At 46.2% G+C, this 25,102-nt stretch overlaps 1 protein-coding gene across 1 annotated transcript; it reads right to left on the bottom strand.

Moving 5' to 3' along the window:
- LOC131587726 (cystathionine beta-synthase-like protein) lies at window positions 1-24,663 on the bottom strand. The gene is made up of 17 exons (XM_058855923.1): window positions 24,511-24,663; window positions 18,890-19,014; window positions 17,931-18,142; window positions 17,614-17,720; window positions 16,753-16,887; window positions 14,240-14,319; window positions 13,655-13,789; window positions 13,071-13,140; window positions 11,408-11,499; window positions 10,463-10,588; window positions 9,655-9,739; window positions 9,354-9,459; window positions 8,539-8,613; window positions 7,657-7,791; window positions 6,618-6,726; window positions 4,034-4,118; window positions 1-2,769 (listed from the first exon to the last, which is right to left on the bottom strand). Exons 2-17 carry the CDS (start codon window positions 18,923-18,925, stop codon window positions 2,660-2,662), a joined length of 1,698 nt encoding a protein of 565 aa, XP_058711906.1. The 5' UTR covers window positions 18,926-19,014; window positions 24,511-24,663; the 3' UTR covers window positions 1-2,659.
- Window positions 24,664-25,102: the final 439 nt, after the last annotated feature.

Consider the following 25,102-nt stretch of genomic DNA (forward strand, 5'->3'; position numbering starts at 1 on the left):
TTCCACAATCAAACAGCTTTTATTGAACTCTTTGTGTTGTACATTCATGAATATCTGTGCAATAAATACAGCTCATAGTGTTGATTTTTCTCAGCTCCTTGAAGCATAAGAAATCTTCCCTTTCCCTTAGTTGACACGACACAGTAAGAAAAGCTGTTGGATAACAGGGGCAATGTCAGGAAACTTCAGACAGTGAGCCTTGAGTGAGATTTATAACAGCAAGCAAAAGTTTTCAGAAATGATCTTGGTGGGCAGATGAGGCTGGTCTGGCTGCTTAGAGGAGCTAAGCTGCTAGCCAGAGTTCTGGAGTCAGCCACAGCTTGTACAAGAAATGGGAAATAACATTAGACATGACAACATGAAAATAAACCTTAAGTCACTGTCTGGTAACTGCTTGCAAAATATTGTACCAATTTTACTGAATAGCTGTCTTCAGGTGAGAAAATAAAAAGTATTTTTGCGCAGCCAACATTAGGACCTATAATCTCTTACAGTGACAAGCAAATACAGCATAAATTGTTGATAAAAATATCCATGTGCAAAATAGTTTTCAGGTTTAGTCAGCGCTTGCATAAGCAGCAAAGGTAAACAGAAGATGCAGGCACTCACTTCAGAAAAAAAAAATACAGTTCTGTTCAGGCTCTGGCCTTCAGCTTCAGGTGGAAGACTGAACAAACTGCAGTGTCTTTCTGTGCTTTCAGAGCATTTGAAACAGATAAGCCCAGTTTTAATCAGCCCTACCACAACTAACCAGGACCAGGCCAGCAATGAGGTTCTCAGACATGCAAAAAGGCATCACATTTACAAGCTTTTGCATAGGAATTTCAGCCCTGCTGGATTCCCTGTCCCCTTCTCTTTGCTGCCTTCATCCCTGCCATGGGAAAGAGCTCTGGAAAGTTCTTCAGTTGTGCAGCAACTCCATTTATTTACCCCATTTCATGGTCTCACCAAGTTGCTGCCCTGAATATGAAAGACTTTTTCCTCCCTGTGCCAGTGCAGAACTGGAGACAGCTCCTGCTCTTAGCAAACCCCAGGGGAGCAGGTGAATTCCTTCGGATCCTTTGGCTTACTTGGAACGCTTTAGACTCCCATCCCATGTTCCCCACCATTTCTAACCACCTCCAATGTGTCAGTCCACAATACTGCCAGTTTTCATGGCACTACAGGGATTAATGCATGAGCAGTGAACTAAAAAAACAGATTCAAATCTTTACACTTCTTTATAACTGACTAATTTGCTGTCCCACCTTTAACTCCTCTCTGAAAAGCAGCTTTGAGAACCTCCTTCTGCCATTTTTGTATTTCTTGCTGAATTCAGTTAGGTCATGACACGGAGTTTTTACAAGGAAAAAGGACAAACCTTAGCTACTCAAGCACCTCGAATGGATGGAAAATGGGGAAAAGAAAATCAGATAAGAGCCAGTAAAGTAAATATTCAAAATAATGCCAAAATCTAGCAGCAGTGACATCTACAATGTCACTTTTCAGAAAGAAATTTATCACCTTTTAGAACCTTTCAACTACTATTGAAGTTGCACATGCATAGATTGATAGTTTTTTTCCAGAGCCTTGGGAAAAGTTGTCTTAAATCTTAAAGAAGTGTATGAGTTTAATGGCAAACCACAGTTTAAGGTAAGGATGGGCTCACTTTCCTTCAGCAATAGCTCTAATCTGAAGGGGTAGGCAGTGCAGGGCTTTTCTCCTACAATAAGGCACTACAGGGTAGAAATACCTGAACAAGACTTGGAAGAGTTCACAGCTCTTGACAGATTATCTTTGGCTCTTCTTTGGCACAAAAAAGGCACACTGAGATAAATAAAAGGATGGGGAGGGAAGAGGAAGGTAAGAGATGAAACAGCATGATTTGAAAAAAACCTTCAGGCAAGACACTTGATCTCACCTTTTAAATCTTTCCACTTGTGCTTACTTATCAGGATACCACTGGAAAAAGAATAGGTCTGTCATGGCAGGGAAGCTGGTGCACTGTGTAAAACAGTGTCACTGGTTTATGTTTGTCACTTCACTGCCATGCTTCTACTCAGACCAGCTTTTCCTCAGAGCAGATGGTTGCAGCAAGTCTCAGCTTCAGCCCTGAGGATTTTCTCTTGTTTTACAATGATGCCACCAAAAAGGAAACCCTCCTTTCTTCTCCCTATGCCCCCCCAGTCCCAATTTTGTCTCCACACAGGTAATACCTAACTTAACACCCTTGAATGGGTGGGACAATAAAAATTCCAGAACTTTCCAGAGCTCTCTTGGGCCTATGCTTCAGTAACTCTTTATTTCAACACATTTTATGATTCTGAAACAACATTTTGGAAAGCCAGCCTTTAGACATAACAAGGAACAAACCAGTTAATTTAGGCAATATTTTTTACACACATATATATATATATAGGTAAAAAAATAAATTGTCTTGATAAGAAATATTGCTTAACCTGATTAAGAAACAAGTCCCAGAATCTGGGCAATACAGCAAGACACATTGGCTGGATAGCTGACACCAGGCTAGCTGACTGCTTCTCTTCAGAATTAAAAAACAAACAAAAAACAACCCAACCAAAAAAAAAAAGAAAGAAACCCATTCTTCTTAAGACATAAACTGATTCTTTGTTTGAGATTGCAAAATATTGAAGAGGCTCCACGTTGCTGCTTGGCTTTAGTTGGATTTCCTCTCCCGCTCCCGTGCGGTCACAAAGTTCAGGAGGTCGATGGCTGTCACGATGCCAAACACCATCTGCCTCTTGCTGGAGGAGCCATTCATGTGATCTGCACAGAGAAAAAAGGGAGTTCTGGTTCCAGGAGGCACAAACACACCCCCTCCTGCTTGGTTTTAGAGCAGTGTTTGTAAGGTCGGGGGCTGAGCCATCCCAGCTCCACGAGCCCAGAGCTGTGGAGGAGGAACACAAAAAGCACCTTGGGCAAGAGTCACAGAGCAAGTGACAAGGATTTTCAGCTCAGAAAAGCTCCTCATCAAAAGGGACACTGAAACTTTATGGAAAGAAGGATAAGGATGCACTGGATTTCTTTGTCTTGACACAAAAACTGAAACCAGGCCCTCTTGTTATAAATGTATTTTCCTCAAACATTAATTACTTGAAACAGCTGCAAGTGGCATAACCCCATTGGAACCAGGGGGCACCTGAATGGCATTTTGAGGAGGAAACGTGACACCACCATCTTCCTTGCATCCCTGTCAAATACAGAATCAGTATAAAAACCACAATACCCCACTCATATCCAAAAAACGTACTAACCATACCACCTTTGCAGCATTGAGAGCACAGGTTCAAGTGATTTTCTCATTGATTCTTAGTGAGCCTAAGCCTTGACCTGAGAACCAAGTGGCCACATGACCTCTGGCCCTTTATCAATTGTCTAAATTCCAGTTCCTAAAGTCTCTCTGTACTGAGAGGTTTAGTCTAATTCTATACTGTCCTGGGCTTTTTGTTTACTCAATCTCAGTTTCACTGCAAGCTTCCAGTGAGATTCCAGGTTTATAAATAGTCAACTCAGAGCCAAGAGCACATCCTTATGGAGATTATCAGGAACAGCCCCAAATTTGATGGCTCCTCTTCTTCCAGTTATAATTGAGAAGCTAAAGATAAATTTATCTGACATGACTTATTCTGACTCTCATTTCTCAGTGTTTGTAACTTTGCAAAGTTGTCTGCTATTAGGAAGATTAAACAGGACAAAATATTATTCACATATTAGAGTGGTATACCTCAGATTTGAAGATTTATTTAGTCTTACTAATCCTAGAATGGTTTGGGAAGGAAGGGACCTTAAAATCATCTTGTTCCACCCCTGCCACAGGCAGGGACACCTTCCACTAGACCAGGTTGCTCCAAGCCCTGTCCAGCCTGGCCTTGAGCACTTCCAGGGATGGAAATTTGGCTTAGCAGCACGAAGTTAGACACAGAATAAGGATTTTTCTTCTTCAGAGCTCACTTCACACATTCACACTTGAACTTGCTTCTTGTTGCCACTCAAAGATTTGCTCTCACAAGGTGCAGGACTTTGTACTCACATTGAATTTGCTCATGAACCACCAGAGCAAAGTGGTCTATTTCCAGGATGTGAGAGAGTTTCCCCAAGTTGTCTCTCAGGTTGATCTGAGGAGAGAGTTACAAAACTTGAATAAAACAATCTTTTCTATGTTTAGTAGTTAATAATCCCCATACGCTTCATACAGAACTAAAATCAATACGTCAGCATTTGTGTAATGCTCCCACCTGAGGCATGAGAAAACACCAACAAATCAAGGCCAGCTTAAAAGATCAGTTTTCTTTGTTTCTAATTTCCAGAAAAACAAAGCACTACGTAAAGTACATACTTATTCCTTCTGATTCTGTAAACAGAATGAATGTAATGAAGATCTGAAAAATGTTAATAATCAAAGAAGGTCAAGTTTTCCATGTGTCTCAACAAAAGAAGTTACCATAAAAGCCTTTATATTTGGTGATTTTATTCCAAAAAGACTGAAAAAGTGAACAAATCAGACTGCAAATCATTGTGAAGTGAATATGATCTTCAAAGGCAGAAAAGCCCAAACAAGCCAAAAAACCAAAAACACAAGGGTGAAAGATTGCTCAGCTAACACTGGATTTAGGGGCAAATCAAGGAACTGAGATTTAATAATTCATTTTTTTGTGAAATTTGACTTTGCTAAGAGTGAACAAGAAACCACCCTGTTTCAGCTCTGAAAAAATACAGATATTTGCAAAACACTTCAGCAATCACCTGCTGCAATCATTTTAAAAATGCCTAAAATTGTTCAAACATGAGTTGAGAGATGAAGCAGCAGCCAGAGCTCCATTAACCAGGTGACTTTCCCCAGCACCCACCATCTGACATACTTTTAATGAAGGAATTCACAGCAGAGTTTTGCACTGCAGATTCAAAAAGCCTCTCAGTAAGAAATAAATGCCCACAGCATGAACAGTTGGGCTGCACTAGAACACAGAGCTCTGTCTCCCTGCTGGGAGTCAGAGCATTCCCAGCAGCCTGTGTATCCAGACTGAGGAACCAATCCTTAAACTTGGGGGCCAGGAAAGGAAGGAGGTGGGAAATCTGGATCTGCTGCCACATGGAGTCACCCATCAGTCCCAAATCTGTCTTCAGGGACTGGGCAGGACAAGCAGCACTGAGACAAGCATGGAGGCACAAACCTGCCTAGAGATGCTCAGTGGGAATCTAACAGAGCCCCCACAGAGTTCTCACCAGTCTCACTACTGCTTGTTCAAGCTTCTTAAAACACTCTGCCCATGGGTTTTCCCACATTTAGGCTTTGTTTTTAAGCCTACTAGGTCTTGAGGCAGTGAGTACTACACTACACATGACTGGGAACCCAAACCACTGGAACTAACATCTGACTCCAAAGGGATGGCTACTCCCTCCACTGGCACTTGTTTGGGTTGGCAAATTATCCTGTGACTGGTGTTTCAAATCCCCAGAGCACAATTGTACCAGAGACTTTGAAAAAAGCTCTAACCATTCTGCTTCCATTCTAAGAGATTATCATAAAATAATTGTGGAGATCCCACCAAAGCAGGCTGCCCATGTTATAAAATCACAGGATAGTTTTGGGTGGAAGGGACCTTAAGGATCATCCAGTTCCAACCCCCTGCCATGGGCAGAGACACCTCCCACTATCTCAAGTTGCTCAGAGCCTCATTCAGCCTGGCCTTGGACACTTCCATACATGAGAAATCCACAACCTCTCTGAGCAATGTAAAAAAGCCAAAAGATCCATCTTTTCAAAATGTGCCTTTGCCCTGGTTTACAGGCCAAGCCTCTTACTTGATGCATGCTGTGGTATCCAATGTAGGATACCAGAAGTTATTTTGGTGCCACAGTTGATTCATTTTACCAATTTCACTCGTAAACATGTCAAATCAGCTTGTCTAAAGTGGTAAGAGAAGCAAAAGCCACAATATTTCTGAGGTCTTGTGAATTCCACTACGTTTCTCCATTAACCCATCAATTCAAATGGAAAATAACCATTTTTAGTTAACAGTCAGCAGTACCACTTGTTTCACTTCAGCTTGTGTCACTCCCCTTCCAGCCTCCACCAAGAAAATATCAGAAATAAAGAGAAAATAAATGGTTTAAGCTGTTCTTTACTGAAGAAGCCTTTAAGCTGCCCATGGCAAGAGCCACCTCAGAAGTGCAGAGAATTGGCTGATGCAGCCAACACCAGAGCAGCCACAGAAACCATCACACAGCACCAGCCCCAGAACCTCTCAAGGTGTCCAGGTGAGGGAGAACAGGAGCTAAGCAGTTGTGTTACGCACCACATTTCCCCATGATGCTGGATTATCTGTCTGGGGAGGAAAAAATAAATTTACATTTGTCCATAAAGAACCAGCACCCTTGAGTGGCTCACAGGTTGAACGGGAGCATTAAACACACTTCCAGAACACAGCACTTAATCCACTTTGGGACAGTGCTGGAACTTAAATCCTGATGAAAACTATCAGCCAAGCATTCCATGTTTTTAAAAGAAAATTCTGTGCTCAATAACAGCTGCTGGCATGGTCCCAGATAAACCTCACCCAGCCTGGGTAGTGTTAGCACACTTTTTCTAGTACTTGCAGAATATACCTGCCTACCTGTTGAAATTGCTTGTAGATTACTTTTCTGACTTCATCAGAAGGCTTAACTTTTCCAACAAGCAGTGAGGAAAGCATGTTACCCAGGGTAACCATGCCCAGAATCACCCTGGGGAAGGAGAGACAAGATAGGGATAAACAACACAAAAGACTCAGGTGTTCTGTAGAAAAAAACCTCCACTCCAGTCAGCCTGGAGGAGTCAGTTCAGCTACTTCATGGTAATAATGCAGCATTATCAATGGTATTCTCGGATTCTGTGTGTCTGCAGGAGACAGAGTGCAGTTCTCAGAGGTTCTGGAGACCCACACACAGGGCAGCAGGTGCTGCGGGTCCTTCTGAGCACCAGGACATTTTCATGTCCTTGCAACTGGAGAGAGCTACCTGCAATCTCAGAGAGCTTTTGGAAAGCACAGACTACTTCATTTTTTCACACTCCCATCTGTCCTTTTGAAAGGTGTGACAGCCAGAGACAAGCTCACCCCAGTTTGGCTCATTTCCCTTCTCCCTGTGAGGATCTACAACAATTCATCCCTCAGGTCAGCACCACTCTGCAACTCTTCAATACTCAGCCTGACTGCAGGAGACCTGCAGGGTGACAAGGCACATTCCAGCTTCCTGGGGACACCCTGGTTTATTGGGGTCACTGCAGCTCTGCACTACAACACAGGGTGCTGAAGAAGCTCTGTGAAAGCTCTGATAGAGGTGGGCACTATTGGGGTTGGCTGTTTTAAATAGGAATTTTTTGCTTTTTTAAGTTAAACTGGTATTATTAAAAGAAATTAAATTATCCTGCAGAGACACAATGAGTAAGTATGTCACATTAATCATTAGAAACATGTGAAGGACACGACAATCCTGGCATGAAAACACAAAGTCCAGCATTGGTGTGTTCAAGGCAACATTTCTGAGCTGTGTTAATAAATTAAGAAGGATGAGTGAGAAGACATTGTATTTCCAGCAAGACATGTAAAAGACATCCCTGAGGACCTGCTGAGGGAAGTGATACATATGGATGAAGAGTGATATATGTGGACATACCCAGATTCATCAACAACTGGTACCTGGTCGAATCCCTTCTCCCGGAGAATTTCCACAGTCTTTGCACAGGTAACAGTTGGAAGCACAGTCAGGGGGGCAGAGAGCCTCAGTTCCTGAACACTGATGTTCCACCACCTGGGGATGGAATGAGAAACAAACCCATGCAAGTCTTATGGAGCACACAGAACCAGTCCTTCATGCACAGTGGCCTCCAGCACCACAGGAATGACAAAAGGCTGCAAGGAAGAGTCAGGATTCAGCCAGATTCAATAAAGCTTCAGGGCCCTCAGGTGTTATTCCCAATATTAGAAAGTCACTGAAGTGTGAGAAGGTTTGAAAATCAAAACCCTTTTCCTCATTTCATCTGCTTTCTATGGTTACAGACAGTCAATAGAGAGCACTAATCTCCCCAATTTCATTATTTATCTCTCACAGAGAAAATTTTGTGCTCCTACTCAAAGACCCATCCGTATTTACAGTCATAATAGACAACAATTTGGGAAAGATTCCCTTCTACCTATCCAGATTTGCAGTGCTTTGCACTCATGAACTCTGATTTTGGAAGGATTCTTTGCATATTTCCTTCTTTTTTTTTTAATTCCAGACATAATGCTTTTCATTTAAAAAACCAGTCATTAAATACCAAATTTTGTTCTGCTGCCATACAACTCAAGGAAGGATGTCAATTAAAGTTAATTGTTAATTAAAGCAGATTTGATTAACAGCTGCAATTATACATCAAGACAATAGCATGGAAGATCAGCTAAATCAAAGGAGAAGTGTAAATTGAAATGAAAATAATTTAAATTGCTTTAAATTAGCAATTGCCATAAACTCAATTGAATAGACCGATGGAAATCCAATTGGATCTGATTGGCTTACCAAGGTTTGTTGCCAAAGTCTTCCTCTTTCATGAACCCTTTCTGAATCATCCATTTGTCACTCAAGAACTTGGACCTGCAGAGCACCAGGAAGTGAAAAGCTCATTTGCAGGGGTTGAACATCTGACAGCAAACAGAGGCAACTGTTCACAGCTCACTGTCACCAACAGCTACAGTGTGATTGGAAATAGACCATCATCTGCCATCCAAGCTTAGCAGCCAGGGACATGGAGAAGAAATACTCATGGGAAGAAAAAGGAATCCCATAGGAAGCAAAATTCCAACTGCATCAGCCCCTTGGAATACGATAGAGGCACAGCCTGGAATGAAGATGTGTCTGTCTGCAGCTTCTATTTGTCTAATATTGAGATGGATGCAGGAGAAGTCAGGAAATTCACATAAAAATACCATGTTTTGGTGTGTGTTTCAGTGTGGCTGGAGAAAAACTTCTCAGCACAGCTCAAAGCCCTGGCACTTCCACCTGCAAACTCCCCCTGATGCGGCTGCTGCTGCTGCAGGACTGCTGGATCCTGCTGTGGGAACCCTCCCAGGAATGGGATAACCAGTGATCTCCCACAAATAACACAGTGAATGCAAAGCCTGTCTTGTGAAAAGTGCTAACCAGTGATGATTATCTACTGAAATCAGAGCTCAGCTTCAAAAGGGGAAAGATCCTCCCTGCTCCATGTCAGACCCCTTTGAGGCAGCTCAGAACTTGTGCCCCAAAGACACTCCTTGCTGGGATAACTGGGTGTTAGAGGGTCTGAGGGACTCCCTCACCCCTCTCCCAGAGGAAAAACCTCTGCAGGTCCTTACATGTAGTTCCTGATGGAGTCAGGGCAGATGACAACACAGCGCTGACCCTCCTTCAGCTCCTTGGCTGCCTTCACAGCCACAGACATGGCACTGCCCGAGCTGCCACCTGCCAGGACACACAGCAGGGCCAAAACAGTCAAACCACGAAATGAAGGCCATCAAAAGAGAGGAGGAGAAAAAGCAGAGGAGCCCAGAGCGAGGAGGATAAGCTCTGAAGTGGAAAGAGGTCTCTGATCTGCACGAGATTTCAGCCTCCCACAGACTCCTCGGAGAAAGGCAGAGGATTCCCGCCTGCTCTTACCACACAGCAGCCCCTCCTCGCGGATCATCATCCGTGCTAAGGCAAATGACTCCTCATCATTGCTCTTGTACCACTGGTCCACTGTCTGGGGAGGGGCAGGAGACAGAAACAAGGCTCTGTTTAAATGAGGAGGGACAGGGGAACTACACAACCGGTGTGAATTCAGCCCTGGCTCTTGGAGGGAACAGCTTCCCTGCTGAGCCCGGGGTTTCCATCCTCCTCCAAATGCCAAGTGGGGTTTTTTTGCCAAGGTAAGATGATCACATCAGCACAAAAGGCTCCTTATTGGAACCTTCCTGTGAGAGTAGGCTGCTGTGAGTGAGCCTCAGACAGCATCAGCTTCCTCCCCTCTTGGAAGGCTTCCTAGAGACACAGGCTCTGCACAGAACAGTCTTAACCACTTTGTCCAGGAGGGCCTGGGATGCTCGGCTGGAAGGTTTTGTTTTGTAGCTTTGTGGGTTTTTTGTGATTGGTAAGTTGGTGTTCTTTGTTGTGCGTCTGTTTTTATTGTGTGTGTTTCATGATTGGCTTTTTGGGTGTGTTTTGGAATTTTTTTAAGCACAAAAATAAATGTGCTTTAAAAATTTTATCTACTTGCATTTTGACCTGGCATTGTAAAACTAATGTGGCCAGTTCAGAAGCCTTTCAAGGGCTGTTTATGCTGATGGAAAGAACAGGAATAGTTCTGTCTGCTACCCCTTCCATTTCAGCTTGAAGAAGTACTTCCCCAAATTTTTCCTCTGTCTTTAATCTCAGTCCTGCATCCCAGCAGAGGACAAAGGGCAGCAAAACAAGCAGCATGACTTACAGATCTATCCAACACTGTGGGGACAAAATCATATCCAATTCCTTCCACTTCATACATTGTCTTGTCAGTCTTGTTCAGTTCTTCTGGTTCAGCAAGGATGGAGCCTTCAGGATCCACACCTATAATCTGGAGAAGCAGTTTCCACTCAGGCCACCAAGACACACAGCTTTGGAGAGCACAGCCCCTGTGAGCACTGGCCTTGTCACAGCTGCTGGTGGCACACAGCCAACCTGCTCTCCTGTGCAATTCCTCCTGGCAGCATTCACCTCCCCTGGGTGCAAAATGCTCTGCTGCTTCTGGCCCCCTTGGAAACCCATCCCACCTCCTCAGGCTGTGGACACTGATGGCACCACTTGTTCTACACAGGTTTTGCTTGGTTTAAACAGAAAGCAGGGTTTCTCTGACAAGGCTGCCCTCATTCACATCATGCCAGGCATCATTACAGACAACTCATTTTGTGCCAAGTGCAGGCAGATCCGTTTTGTTTTCTTTACCACTCCCTGCTTGTGTAGGAAAATTCTCATGCTTGAAGCAGGATTCCAAGTTCTGTGAGGAAATCTAACACATCACACAGGAAAACACACAAGTTGGTGTGTGCAGAGACAATTCCACGGGGAAAAACCTCAGCAGCTCCAGAGCAGCTGGGGAAGGGACAGCCAGGGAGGAAACTCAGGGCTGCAGAGCACACACCAGAGAGGGAAGTCTCCAAAGCACCCTGTTGAGGGATCTGAGGGTCAATGGTTATCTGCTGAGCCAAACCTCAACTCTGGTCACCAGTGGGACCAGAGCACAATGATTTCAGACACTCTGATGTAGCCAGAACTACCTTTTAACTGAGAACACCCAGGAGCTTCCCAGAGACCCAGGGCAGGCTTGCAAAGGAGTGGGATGTGCCAAGCAGCTTGAGGAGACACTAGAGAGAGAAACAGTGGACTTCTCACTTACTTTGCACCCTGGACACTTCTCCTTCAGCTTCCTGGAGATGCCAGTGATGGTACCTCCTGTGCCAGCCGTGGCCACCACCATGTCCACCTTTCCTGTTTAAGGGTGTTGCGACAGAAGTGTGAAATCTCCAACAGAATTATGGATTGAAAGCTCACTTACACCTAAGGATGGACTTTCTTCAACAAAAATGCACAAAATGGCTGAAAAGGGCTCTTTGCTTCCCAGGGGCTGTTGTGAGACCTGCCTTGAAAATGCATTGCTCAATCATCATTTTCTCCCACAAGGGTTTTGAAATGTCCACCCAAAGGCCTGGCAAGGCACCAATCTGTGGCACTTTGGACACAGCTGGAGGTGGCCCACAGAGCTGACAGCTGCAGTTTTCCTGTTACTGTATTTGCTGATACAGATAATCCATTCTCTAAGTTAAACTGAGCAGCCCATTATGTTTGTTAATTAACTGAGTGAGTGCCAAGAGCATGGGGTAGGCATCCCTGGAGAGAAATGTTAACACAACTACTCCCTCATTTTTGTATCAAAAAGACAGTTTTGGTCACTAGCACTCAGAGTGACTGTGGATATGATAGTTCATCCCTGTGTCACCACCTGCAGCTTCTCTGGTGCATCCACATGACAGCTTTGTTAATTAAAAAAAAAAAAAAAAATGGATTTTTAAAAGATCACCAATTCACTCACAAAATCAATTGCTTACCAGCCAAAAGAATAACACCCTACCAAACAGGGGTAACTGAACTGTGCCTGGGCTGAAAGGAGAAGTAAATAGAAACAAGAAGCCTAAATCTGGAACTCATCTGGACCCTCAGTTTGTGGGATAGCAGCTTGTAAAAGCATACTGACTTTAACTCAAAGTTTGCCACAGAAAGACAAGCCAAATCCTCTCAACAGCTCGAGTTTTAGGAGGGAGAAGAACCTTTCACGTGGTCTTTGCCTTAATGTGAATTAATTTAATTGCTGATTTTCTCATCAGAGGGCCCAATCAGAAACTGTTTAATAAGGCAGGTCTGGAGCCTTCTGTATGACCCCCTTCTGTCCCCTGTGGAAAAGCCCATGTGGCTGCAGCATCACAACATCCAACAGCTCTCAAACCAGCTCCAGAGCTGAGGAATGAGCCCAGCTGAAGCTCTGCTGCCACAGCTCAGCCCCTTCTGGTGCTCAGCTGCTCAGAGCCAACACTGAGAGAGCCCTGCAGAGCCAGAGGGTCCTGCTGGTGACAGCTGAGACACAGCACTTTGTGCTCCTGAGGACTGCTAAGTGAAGATGCTTCCAGTACCAGGAATCCAGGAGTATTTGCTCTGGGAATGTTACAACGCCTATTTCTGGTTTTGTGATCAAAGAATGACCCTATTCCATACCAGTCTACCTCTGGGGGTATTTTTTAAGGCAACTTAAACACCACTGCTTTCTCCACCTGCTCACAGGCAGAGAAATCTAAAAACCAAAGAATTCCTCTTTAAGGGAAAAAAAAAGAATCATCATTACTGTGACTACTGAAATAAGGTAACTCTCTAACAACACACAGCACGTGCATGGGGTTTGCTTCATCAAAATCCATGTTTTCCTCAGCTGAGGTCTCATTCTCCAAGTACACAACAACAGGGCACTACCAGGGGCTCTTTGAAGGGGTTTAGCAGTAGAGCAGACCTACCATCACACTGCTGCAGGATCTCCTCAGCTGTGGTGTCGTAGTGCGTCAGGGGGTTGCTGGCATTGCGGTACTAAATTGAAAGACAGATCAGCCACAAAATAGATCAGAAACACAAAAATCACATTTTGAGGGAGTTCAAAAACATTTTGAACAATCCCCAAGCCCCACAACACCTAAACATACTCTCTGCAGAATGTTGCATTGTGTGTTATCTGGAACTAGGCCTCCTAAGTGACCTAATTTAAGTGCAGTCCTAAAGTGCCAGCACCCTCCCATGCCAAAATTAGTCCTGTCAGTGGGACAGCACTCTTAGCAGCATGAGCTCTGTGTCCATTCTTCTTCACAGGATTGCCAACTCAGTGGAAATACACTAAGTGCTGTAGTTCTGACAAACACCAGCTCATTGCTGCTCTCTAGTGACTGTCATAATTTCCTTTCCTACAATGTGGTGACTGCTCAGCTCCAGCTCCAGATTTGGGGCATCTTCTCCTCCAGAGACACATGGAGAGTGTTGAACAGACAACCCAGAACACCACAGAGCCTCCTCCATGCTACACGTGCACCTCTGGCACCTTGGCTCTTACCTGGTCCAGGATGTGTGCATTGGGGATTTCATTCTTCAATCTCCAGGCCACTCCCACGTGAGATTCAGGAGAATCAAATCTGGCCGTAGTTGGGGTCCTCACAATCTCAGCACCCAGAGCTCTCAGGACATCCACCTGCACCAAATAAAGGTGGTCACAAAACCCCGAAACACCCTCAACAGGCTCCCTTCACACTCAGCCCCGAGGCCAGAATACTTGCAGACTGTTCAAAGCTTCAGCACTGTCTTCCTTCGCCCTCTGCTCAGTGAGGGACAGCTAACCTGGGGCACAGGTAACCACTTCTACGTGCCAGGCAAACCTCGGGTTGTCCTGACATCTGTATTTAAGACAATAATGGGAGTTTTCAAAGTGGCAGTGCTGTGGGGATGGGTCTTAAAGACATTTTCTCTCCATGGCTAGCCAGCCTGGATTTCTCTGGGCACTGGCAACAGCGCCTCAGCACAGCTTTCCCTGGCCAAGAGCCTGCACCTTTGTTGCTGAAGCCCCAGCACTCATCTGCACCGGGAACTCTGCGAGTGCAAACACGTTTATCTTTAAATTTTTGAAAACAGAGGCAGCTCTGACCTTCTCCATGCTCATTTTCTCTGGCATGACGATGATGCAGCGGTAACCCTTCACTGCCGCCGCCAAGGCCAGCCCGATCCCTGCAAGCAAAGGCACGCAGAGCACTCAGTGAGCAGCAGCAAAGCACAAAACCCACAGTGCCAGCTTTGGCATGCCCTGGCTTTCATCAGATCTTCACCAGAGGCTTGAGTGGAGTGTCTCTAGAGGGGTGGCAAAGGGAATGTTTCTGCCTGTAGGGTTTACAGATGCTGATACTTGTTGGAGGTTCACAGCCCAGAGAAAGTTTAGACAAGGGTGGGGAAACTTTAACAAAGCTTTACCACATGCACATCACCTTCCTCCTGTCTCACCCACTTCATTTGTCCAGAAGTAATTTGGGAAAGGAACAGTGCTTTAAGCCAGAGGACCTAGAGGAATCACTTGGATTCTGCCAAAAGTTCCATAGAACCTCTATTGACTCACTTCTGCATAAATCCCTATTTGCAATGCACTGAAGTCCTGTCTAAAAATAAATTATTTAGATGCTGTTGGTGGTTGAGGTTCGAATCCACTGTGTCAGCTTGCTACCACAGTGAAGCACCCTGAAAATCTGCACCTCCAGCCTGATTCCTGCCTGGTCCCTGGCTGCACCTGACGAGCTGAGCTCAGGGGTGCTGTCCCTGTGGAAGAGAAGCTTACACCTGCTATCAGATCACCTCTGCTGGACAGGCTGAGCTGATCAGGTTGGCTCAGAGGTGTGAGAGGTCAGGCTGCAGCTCCCCTGCTCTTCTGGGCACCAACACATGCAGCTCACCCTACACAGAGGCTTGCTTGTTCAAAACTGGCTCTGTTTCTGTGTGGGTTGCATAGGGGAGAGAAAAACCCCACCTGAATAATCTTTTAATTCTTGCTGTAAAAGAAGCATAACTCACACCCCAAACAACTCAAGCAGTGTTTAATATATTGGGAAAGTTTAATATAAGGGAAAGTTTTCTCAGTATATTATAGATAAATATGGATGCCCAAATACACAAATAAATAAGACAGCAGCAGCCTCATAAAAGCCAAAGGCTAAAGTCATCCAGATCTGCATCATGGTCTGATGAAGAAATAATTTTGAGACCTGAACTCTAATACTTTGTACTTTCTGCTACTGACCTGGAAATGCAGCAAACATCAAAATAGGACTTTGGCTGAGGGAGAACTGGGATGCAGAGAGGATAAAAATATAACACATTATCTCTCACATTCAACATACTCAGTAGCTCTGAGCAGTAGAGAGCAAAAACCAATTTTCTCAGGTTACTGTGTGCCCTGGTCTTTGCTCTTATGTGACAAAAAAAAAAAAAAAAATCAGCTTTCTGAAGTAATTGTCCTGTGTCTCCTTCAGTTCTGCCTTTTTGGATGCTGTGGCAATGAGAATCATTTATCAGGTACTGACCCAGAGAGAGGGGTGTCATGGTAAGACCTTGGATACTGGAGGAATGCAACACACAAGGATATTTTCCACTCCATGCCATTGTTCAGGCAGGAGGTTCAGCCACACTCACAAAGGCTTCAGCTGCCCTGAATGCCCCCAGAACCCCCTGATTCCCTCCCAGAGCAGCTGCTGAGCAAACAGCAATGGATGGGATTTCTCCTTTTCTGCTGCAGGCTGGGGAGCTGGTCACAGATCAGCTCATCCCCCAGGCCCTCCAGGAACAGCAGAATAAAGATCTGCCTGCCCTGTGTCTGTCACAAAACAGCAGAGGGTGAAGTCCAGAGAAGAATTCAGGAACAGGACCAGACACTGAACACATCAGGGAAAAGGGCAGCTTGTAGCTCACCCCATGAACCTCCTCAGAGGAGGCAGTGTATTAGATATTTAACTATTTCTCTTTACCTACATTGTGTATTTTATATTTGACTTGAAGGGGAACATTCCTGGTGTGTTTGACTCCCCATGAGTAGAGCAGCTTCACACAATTACAGCTTTGCCACAGGAGCCCAGAGTTAACTCCAGACTGCTCAGATCATCAGATGCTCTGCCCTGGCCCCTGACTTAAGGGACTGTTCCTTCCTCCAGCCCTCCAAAGAGGAAAGGTGGACCCAGGTGGAATCTGCTGACAATCCAGGTGTGCAGGGGCTCTGTCAGGCAGTGCTGTAAGGATGCAGCTCATCTCCCATCTCAGCTGCATCACCATGGAAAGGGCTGTTCCTCAAACCTGACAGAGGAACTATGGGACTTCTCCAACAGAATGAAGGGGAAGATCCAGATTCACACCAGTCTTATGGTGTGAGTTTTTCACAATAATTTCAGTCAGACTTGAATTCCTAAAGACTCTTGTGAGTCTGGCCTAGCACTTCTTTTATTTTAAAGCAAAGAGGCTCTGCAATTTATCAGAACCTGTGAGATGGAAGAGGCACTGCTCCCTGCACCACGCAGGCAGGAAGAGATTCCCTTTCTCCCTTGCACAGGCTGCCACCCCAAACCTGCCTTTTCCAGGAAAACCCCCACAGCATTTCCCCCACACTTTGCTCTCTCCATCCCCTACCTGTGTTGCCAGAGGTTGGCTCTATGATGGTGTCCCCAGGTTTCAGGATCCCAGCCTTCTCAGCATCCTCCACCATCCTGAGGCTGATGCGGTCCTTCACGCTGCCCCCGGCGTTGAAGTACTCGCACTTGGCCACTGCAAACACACAACAGCAGGGCTGGCAGGGATTTCAAAGCTCATCCAGCTCCACTCCCTGTCCTGGGCACCCTTCCACCAGAACAGGTTGCTCCAAGCCCCATCCAACCTGGCTTTAAAACCTGGTCTTGCCCTTTCCTGGTAAGTTCTCCAGCCAATAAAGTTCTGATTAAACTGAAGTTTCTCGCCATGCTCAGCCTGAATTTTCACTCCAGTTCTCCCAGCATCAATCCCTTCACCACCCTTCAGGACTCTGATCAGAGCCTCCTAATATCTACAGTATGGCTGGGTTTAAAAACCCAAACAAACAAAAAAAAGATTCACCGACAGTTTCACCCCTTCAGTCACTTTCAGTGATCTTTAGTGATAACTGCAGAGCTGAATTTTGCACACAATGACGAATACTCTGAATAGGAGAAGCAGTCAAAAACCTCACACAACTTCTTTAAATTTAAAAATAATATTTTCTATGAAAAACATTTAGCGTTTTGTACAGAAGTGGAAAAGCTGCAGGAATTGTTCTCATGAGGTACAAACTGAAAGATGGTTTAGATGACCAAATCCTGAAAAGCAGAAAATCTGCCAAGGAAAACCAGGAATTTTTCCTCATCATTTCCTGCCAATTACCTGCACTCCTGTGGCCAGGTTACAGGACACTACTAACCTGAGCTACCCAAGCTACTTAAACAGCATTTGTTATTTGGTTCTCTGCCTGCAGCAACTCACAGAGTTCACACTTGAGCCCAAAGTGCTTCCCAATCTTGTTGATCCGCACCAAAGGTGTATTGCCAACTTTATTCAGGATGTTTGGCAGGATCTTCGGAGGCTCTGGCCTGGTACAAACACAAACAAAGTCAGTGGATTCACAGAAGGGTCACACAACAACCACACAGCATTTATTGCTTTTTATTTCAACCAGCTTTCTCCTTCTCTCTTATCAGGCTGGTTATTTTAGCTCAAAGGAATATCCATTGGGTACAAACTCACAAGATCAAGTCCTTGATCCAAAACATGGATTAATCAGGAAATAAGATAACACTTACAGGGTGGCATGATGATGGGGGGAGGCAGAGAGGGGTTTCCCAAGTTTCCAGGTGCATTTGCTGGGTGTATCAGGACGGATCCAGTGCCTTTCCTTCTCGTTAGCCTTGCATTTCTCAGTGTCCACCCCACCAGGGACAAGATAATTGGCAGGTGCATGAGGGCATGAGTTTGTATCTGGCTTCTTCTGGGAAGGAAGAGTAGGGATTTCATTCTTGGGGGAGGGAGAAGGAAGAGGAAAGAAAAACAAAAAGAAGAAAAAAAAAAGTAGTTGATGTTTTCGTAGTACTGTGAGGATGGGGAAGTGTTTCAGCATCATCTTGATTTGCCAAATCCTTATCACCAACATGAGAATCTTGCACTGCGAGTTTGGGAGCAAAGGCTCACCACGAGTGCTCTGCACAAAGGTAATTTAAACACACATGTGCTCACTGTCACAAACCTCCACAGATACAAAAACAAACCAGGACTATTCTCATGGCAGACACCCCTCCCACACCAAAAGCTCTCAGAAATGAAACCTCCCCGTTCCAAGCAGGCTGGAATACAGTAAGACTGCTTGGTGTCTGATTAGAAAACTGTGCCAGGAGACTCTGCACTGCTGCTGGTGGTCACAGAGATCTCTTCCAGAAAGTTTTCAACAGCACCTTCCTCCACAGCAGCTCAGAGCCCCATCCAACCTGGCCTTGAAGCCTCTTGGTCTTGGCCCTTCCCTGAAAAGTTCTCCAGCCAAAGAGCTTCTGATAAAACTGGAAGTTTCTCCCCTTGTTCAGAACTTTCACTCCAGTATGCCCAGCATCAATCCCTTTAGTTTATTTTATTTATTTTTACTTATTAACCTCTTGCCTCAACAGAATTTCAGCCAAACAAACTAGAAATCTCCCTGGAAACAGGCAGGGCTCTCCCAGATGCTGGTGATGGAAAGATGGGCAAACAGTATTCCCCAAAGACCTGTGAGTACCTTAGACACAGGCCTTTCTGACACAAACTTCTCCATGGATTTTGGTGGGGGTGGTGGTACAGGAAACTCGATTTTCTTCAGGAGAACGACTGCTGTGGGTCACAAGAATGGAATCCTCTTCAAAGCTGCAGATCATACAAGTTAGAGGAAGAAAAAAAACCAGCAAACTGTCAGGAAACTCACAGTGGCAAAACACATCTTTTTCATAGGGAAAAAAAGAAGCTGCAAAACAAGATTACTTCTATAAGCAGGATTAAAAATAAATCATGCAACAGAGGTATTGTGCAAGACTGATGGAGGGTCCCCTGACTCTGCCCTTCCTGCATTACCTAATCTTCCCTCTGCCCTTTCCTCCACAGCTCAGAACCAGAAAGTAAGCACAAAACATCTTTTAGCAGACCTTCTGCAACTCCAGGAGCTTGAAAGACACAGGAAATAATAGGAAATACTTCAGTTGACAGGAAATACAGTCCTAGAGACACCAAAGGTGAAAGGGTTTCATGGTGATGTCCCCAAAAGACCCTGCACACAACTTTGGAAAAAGTTTTATCCAGGAACAGGGGCCTCTCCACCCTTGAGGAGAACAAAATCTCACATGTTCCTACCCAAAATTAATTAGTGTTGCACTCACAGCTACAGTGATGCTGCACAAAACACACACAGCAAATGGCCCATGCTTCTAGCAGCTTTTTGCTCCAGAAATTAGTAAATACAAAATAGTAACTTCATTTCTCCTACCAGTTGTTCACAGAGCCTGGCTGTTTCCTATCAATTAAAGACAAAAATCTGGCTGAAATCTTGGAAAGCATGAGGGGTTTTTTTCCCCCCCCACAATATTTGTTTTCTTCATCACTGTTTTGCAGCAAGGTTCAGCTCTTTCCATTACTGAACTGTTCTGGAAAGGGTCCCTGGCCTCATCCTCCTGACAGATGCACACAAAACACATATTTAAGATCTCACAGAGCTGATGGTCTGGTGAGAAAGCTGGAGAAAAAAAATCTGGATCACAGCATCAGTGACCTTTAGTGTTTGATGCTGCAAAGTTAACACGGGCCACTAACCACTGCTGCCTCAGGCACACCAGTGCCCCTCCTGCATGCTGCCTTGAAGAAAATGCCCAAAGCATTTAAACTGCTCTCCTCTAGGGGAAAAAAAAACCTCTGAAAAGATCAACTTTCCAGACTAGGACTTGAAATAATTTTCCTTCCAGATAAAAAGATTTCCACGCCACCAAAATGATAGAATTCTATTTAATCAGGTTAATACATGCCCAAGAGCCAGGATGGACTATAACCTGTCATAGACTACTGACCAGGGTTAGAATGAGGAACAGCAGTCAGAAAAAGCAAAGATCCCATAAATACACAAAATCTAACACCAACCTGCCTTTGCCACCAGAAATCAGCTTACTTCCAGTTCCAGAGAAACCCAGCCTTCATTTCTCTTTCTAGGATAGTCTGGTTCACAGTCCAGAGTATCACTGTTTGGTTTTTTTTGTAAAGGAAAATTACTGGAGGAATTTCAAGGTTTCCTATGAGGCATATGCTCCCTGAGAGAGCTGGCATGAAACACTGGACACAGACAGTGGCTGCCTCTGCCACAGGTAACACTGACAATATTGACAAAGTCCAGCTGAAAAGGGGGCCCTGCTGCCAAAGGATCAAATAATTTCAAAATGCAGGAGAAAAGCAGCAAGGGTTTAGAGACAGGAAAATGCAAATTTCATTCTGCTTCCAAGTTATTATAAAATAGGAGCACAAAACCTGTAAAAGCTTTAAAACACTCAGTTTTAAAGCTCTTGGTGTCTTTCAAGAGCATCCAAAAACTGAGATGAAAGAGGGAGAAATTCGCTGCAGTAAAACAAAAAATTAAGAGGTTTACAGTATTTGTTCTTCATATTAATGGCAGGAAAAAAAATTAATGTGGCTCTTAAAAAGCTGCTTTTTGGAGGATTCCCTCTGGACTTGGCAAGGCAATAGCATCTGATTTCCTTTATGGTAAGGCAAAAATATTAATAATATACTAACAGCAACTCTCATTACTTCTTGAACAGCAAAAGCTGAGAAAAAGCTTATTTATTGCCCTCAAATAAGCTGTGAAATTCTCTCATATTTTATAATGGCAGTACTTGATGTTTGATCAAAGCTTCAATAATGGGGCTTCAGCTCTGAGCAAAAACAAGGAGATGGTCAAAAAGCTAAACAACAACAAATGGTGACAAAAAGGTCACCAAATACTGACCTTCAGCAACATAATTCATTGCTTGCAGCCCAAGGTGACACAACCTCAGCAAAATGAGGGGCAGAGGTGGTCTAGGACATCCAAATCCCCACCCTGATCCTCCCTGCAGGCCCAAAATTGCCTTTTTTTCTGGAGAGGCAGCACTGGAGGATGGCAACTCTGCTTCTGTAGCTGCAGCTCAACACTGCTCAGCAGAGGCCAAGGGAGAAAAGCTGCAGGAAGAGCTGCCCATCTTTAGGAAAAAAATTCTGGCAGCCTGAATTTAATTTTCCTGTAAAGGGGAACACTGCCAAAACTAGTTGGGAGTGTGGGTAGAGTCTAACTAGAAAAGCCTGACTAGCTCCTGCCATTATATCTGCAGATAACACATGGAAAAAAATAAATAATCAGAAAGACAATTTACAAAGCCACTTAAACCTAAGTCATGAAGGGGAGTGGGACTCAGAGGTACAAGATCCAGAAAGTCTCATGGGCAAGGCTCACACCCCTGGATCCATCTCCACAGGGAACCCAAGATCTGAATTATTTTCCAGCTCCTAGAGAAGGCCAGTGAGTGAAATTAATCCCTGAGCAGCCTGAGCTGAACTCACTGCACAGATGAGTCAGGAGCTACAGTTTCTGTGGCTGTGCAGAGTGTGTGATATCAGCACTAATGTACTCAACTATTTAAACATCCCATGTGCAACAACCACATTAACTGGAGTCTGCCTGGAGCACAGAGAGCTGTCTAAAAGGCAGGAGTGAGAGCTGAATCAGAGGGAGATGGCCCCAGGGGTGACTGCTCAGGGAGGAACCAGATACAGAATTCCATTATGCTGCAGCCTGAGAAAGGGAAAGTTGATGTGAAGCAGGTACAAATAAACCACTGGAGAACAGTTGTTCTGCTCAGCCTGAGTACCACAGAGCTGCAGGATCTTTGTGGATAACCAGATGCAGCAGCACCCATCCAGCCTTTGGAAACACCATAGCTGTAACAGATTAAGGAGAAGGTCAAACGTTCGGGTTGTTTTGCTGCTGTGGTTTTTCTGTGAGAGTGTGTGTGTGTGTGTCCTTGCTACTTCCTCAGGAGCAGTCATCCCTCCTGTGTCAGGAGATATCAAGTGACCTGAAGTAACAGGGGAATAAATTAACTTTGGCTCTAGGAAGAGATCCTTCAAGAATCCAAAGTCTTATTTCCATTTTCTCCTACAGAGCAGGTGAGGACATGCATGTCCTCTTGATGATCCCTCTTTAAAAGCCAGACTGGCACACTCATAACTTTCTGAAATGAAAAGAGAAGTTCTTTAATGCCCTCACCTCTGTAACATTGAAAAGATTAAACCCTGGCAGAAAAGCAACTTCCACTGCTGTGGTAATTGTTATTTTAGAAACCAGCCAGGGAGAACAGGGGAGTGTTCATTTTGCTGTGCCCCCAAGGAGGGAAGCTGTGCCTGCAGCCCTCCCACAGGTGTCTGACAGCTCCATTACCTGAGTTCACTCCAACCCTGCCTGGACTCAGCCTTCTGAGGGAAGACTGATGTCTTCAGGAGCACAGCAGCATTAGAGAAAAGACTGGAGAATGCTTTAGCTGTGTTTTTACCTCTTGCAGCCAGAAGCTTTCAGTATTTCTTTCCCTGTTTCTAATTCCCCCTCCTTAGCACACAGAGATGGACCAACACTGCAGCAGTGCTCCTCATCTGCCCAGCTCGCCAAGCCCAGGGAGAGGAGGATTCCAGGGAGGGAGACAGAAGCTCAGATATTAGACAAGTTTCCCAGCATGACAAAAAGAGGGAGCTGCTCAATTTCTGACCAGGTCTGTAAGACAGGCAGAAGCACAGAACCCCTTCCTCAGAATTCTGGTGCCTCTTGCAAGGCTTCTCAACTTTTGTTAGCCCAGGCACCTCTGATAAAGGCTGGCAGAGAGCTGGGCAGGAAGGCAGCTTTTTGGCTGACAAGTGTTTTGTGGGAAAGACCAGCTGCCACCACTGTGACTGCACCCGTGGAGCTTTCAGCAGGATCCCCAGAGCAGCCAGGAGCACAGCACTGCTGTGTGCCCGGTTCCTGTGTTCACACACAGGCCACAGGCCAGTAGCCAGAGGCCAGCCCATGGCAGCCACCCTGGCAGGCTGCCGTGCTGCCAGTGACATCCCTGAGCCTGCACACTCCAGGACATGGGACACTCGTGCTCCTGGCTGCCACCACCCTCGTTAGAAGCAGTCCCTGGCCTCAGGAAAGCTGGTAACTCCCACACAGAGGGGATGGCAGGATACCAGGAGCCACCAGCTAGTATGGAAAAGGATGCTGAGTGTAAACACCCCAGTACTGGGCACCTAAACCACACTTCATCAGTGCTGATCTCCCTAGAGAAGAAAAATGCCAGGTTCTGAGCAGGTCGCAGTTTCTCAGGAAATGCCTTTTCACTCTCACAACCCCACGTTTCTCTGTCCCCACGTTCTGTGTTTTTCCGCCTTTCCACAGCGCAAGCGTTGCAGAACACGGAGCTCTGACGCCTCAAATCAGCAAACAGACTCCTGGCAAGGGTAAACACAGTGAGCAACTCTGCTGGAACCGGGCCCAGCGCTCCAAAACCTCCATGGCCAAAGGCTTTAGGATTACAGAGATACACAGCAGACTAGATACTCAACCTGGAACAGAAGAATCACTCGTCTTTCAACTTGGGGCTGCTTCGAGTCACCGGGAGCATTATTAACCCTGCTACTGAACAGCTCCCTCAGGTCCTAGTCAAGTTCAGATCCCTCTCAGCTGGCGAGGGGTAGTAAATGGAATCAAATGTAGAACATAAGCTTCATGGTCCAGTGCATCAGCCAAAAAAAAGCTCGCGGGAGAACCTCACGGCACCCAGGAGAACAATGGGCAGCGAGCCGAGACCAGCTGGAGCGGCGGTGCCAAACCCCGCGTGAAACCCAAAAGGCACAAAATCATCTTGTGAAGCTGTAGGAAAAGCAGAGAGCCCATCTCTGCCCCGGGCTCAGAGGAGGCGCTCCCAGGCACCCTCCGGCCCGTTCTGGGCATCCGCAGCAGAGCCCGGGGGCGGCTCCGGGGCTCCCCTGAGCCGCAGCTGCCTCTTCCCAGCATCGCAAAAGCGAAGCAGCAGCCCAGCTGTGCGGCACGGAGGGGACCACGGTGCCACATCTGCTCCGAGCTCCCCGCGCAAGCGGAGCCGTCCCGGAGCACATGGCACGGGACCGCATCCAGACGCTTCTGGAACACCTTCACCCAGCCACACTCCGCAGCCCCTGCGGGCAGCCCGCTCCAGTCCGCAGCCCTCCATCCCCTCGGGGACGTGGGGCACGGCCGGCCGCAGCTCTCCCCACCCCATCCCGCGGATGATGCAACGCGCGGCCACCGGGATGCGGCGGCCCCCGCCCAGCCCTCCTCACCCGCGCGATCCGGACGCTGCCAGGACACGGCCGCTGTGGGGATGGCGGCGATGGACACTGTGAGGAGGATGAGGACGATGATGATGAGGAGGACGGTGATGAGGAGGAGGAGGATGAAGGTGCGGAGGATGCGCGGGGTTTAAGAGGAGCCCGCGAGCCGCCGGCTCCGCCCCCTCTGGCCACGCCCACGGCCACGCCCACTCGGTGGGGCGAGACCGGCGAGGCGAGCGCTGATTGGTCAACGCGGGGGCGTCGGCGAGTCCGAGCCAGCCAATGGGAGCGCGGTGCGCGGGGCCGGAGCGCCCGGAGATGTCCGGGGATGTCCAGAGATGTCCGGGATGTCCGGGGATGTCCAGAGATGTCCGAGGATGTCCGGGATGTCCGGGGATGTCCAGAGATGTCCGGGATGTCCGGGATGTCCAGAGATGTCCGGGGAGGTCCAGAGATGTCCGGGGATGTCCGGGATGTCCGGAGATGTCCGGGGATGTCCGAGGATGTCCGGGGATGTACGGGATGTCCGGGGATGTCCAGAGATGTTCAGAGATGTCCGGGGAGGTCCGGGGATGCCCGGGGATGTCCGGGGATGTCCAGA

Source organism: Poecile atricapillus, chromosome 1 (assembly GCF_030490865.1).
Source record: "Poecile atricapillus isolate bPoeAtr1 chromosome 1, bPoeAtr1.hap1, whole genome shotgun sequence".
NCBI lineage: Eukaryota > Metazoa > Chordata > Aves > Passeriformes > Paridae > Poecile > Poecile atricapillus.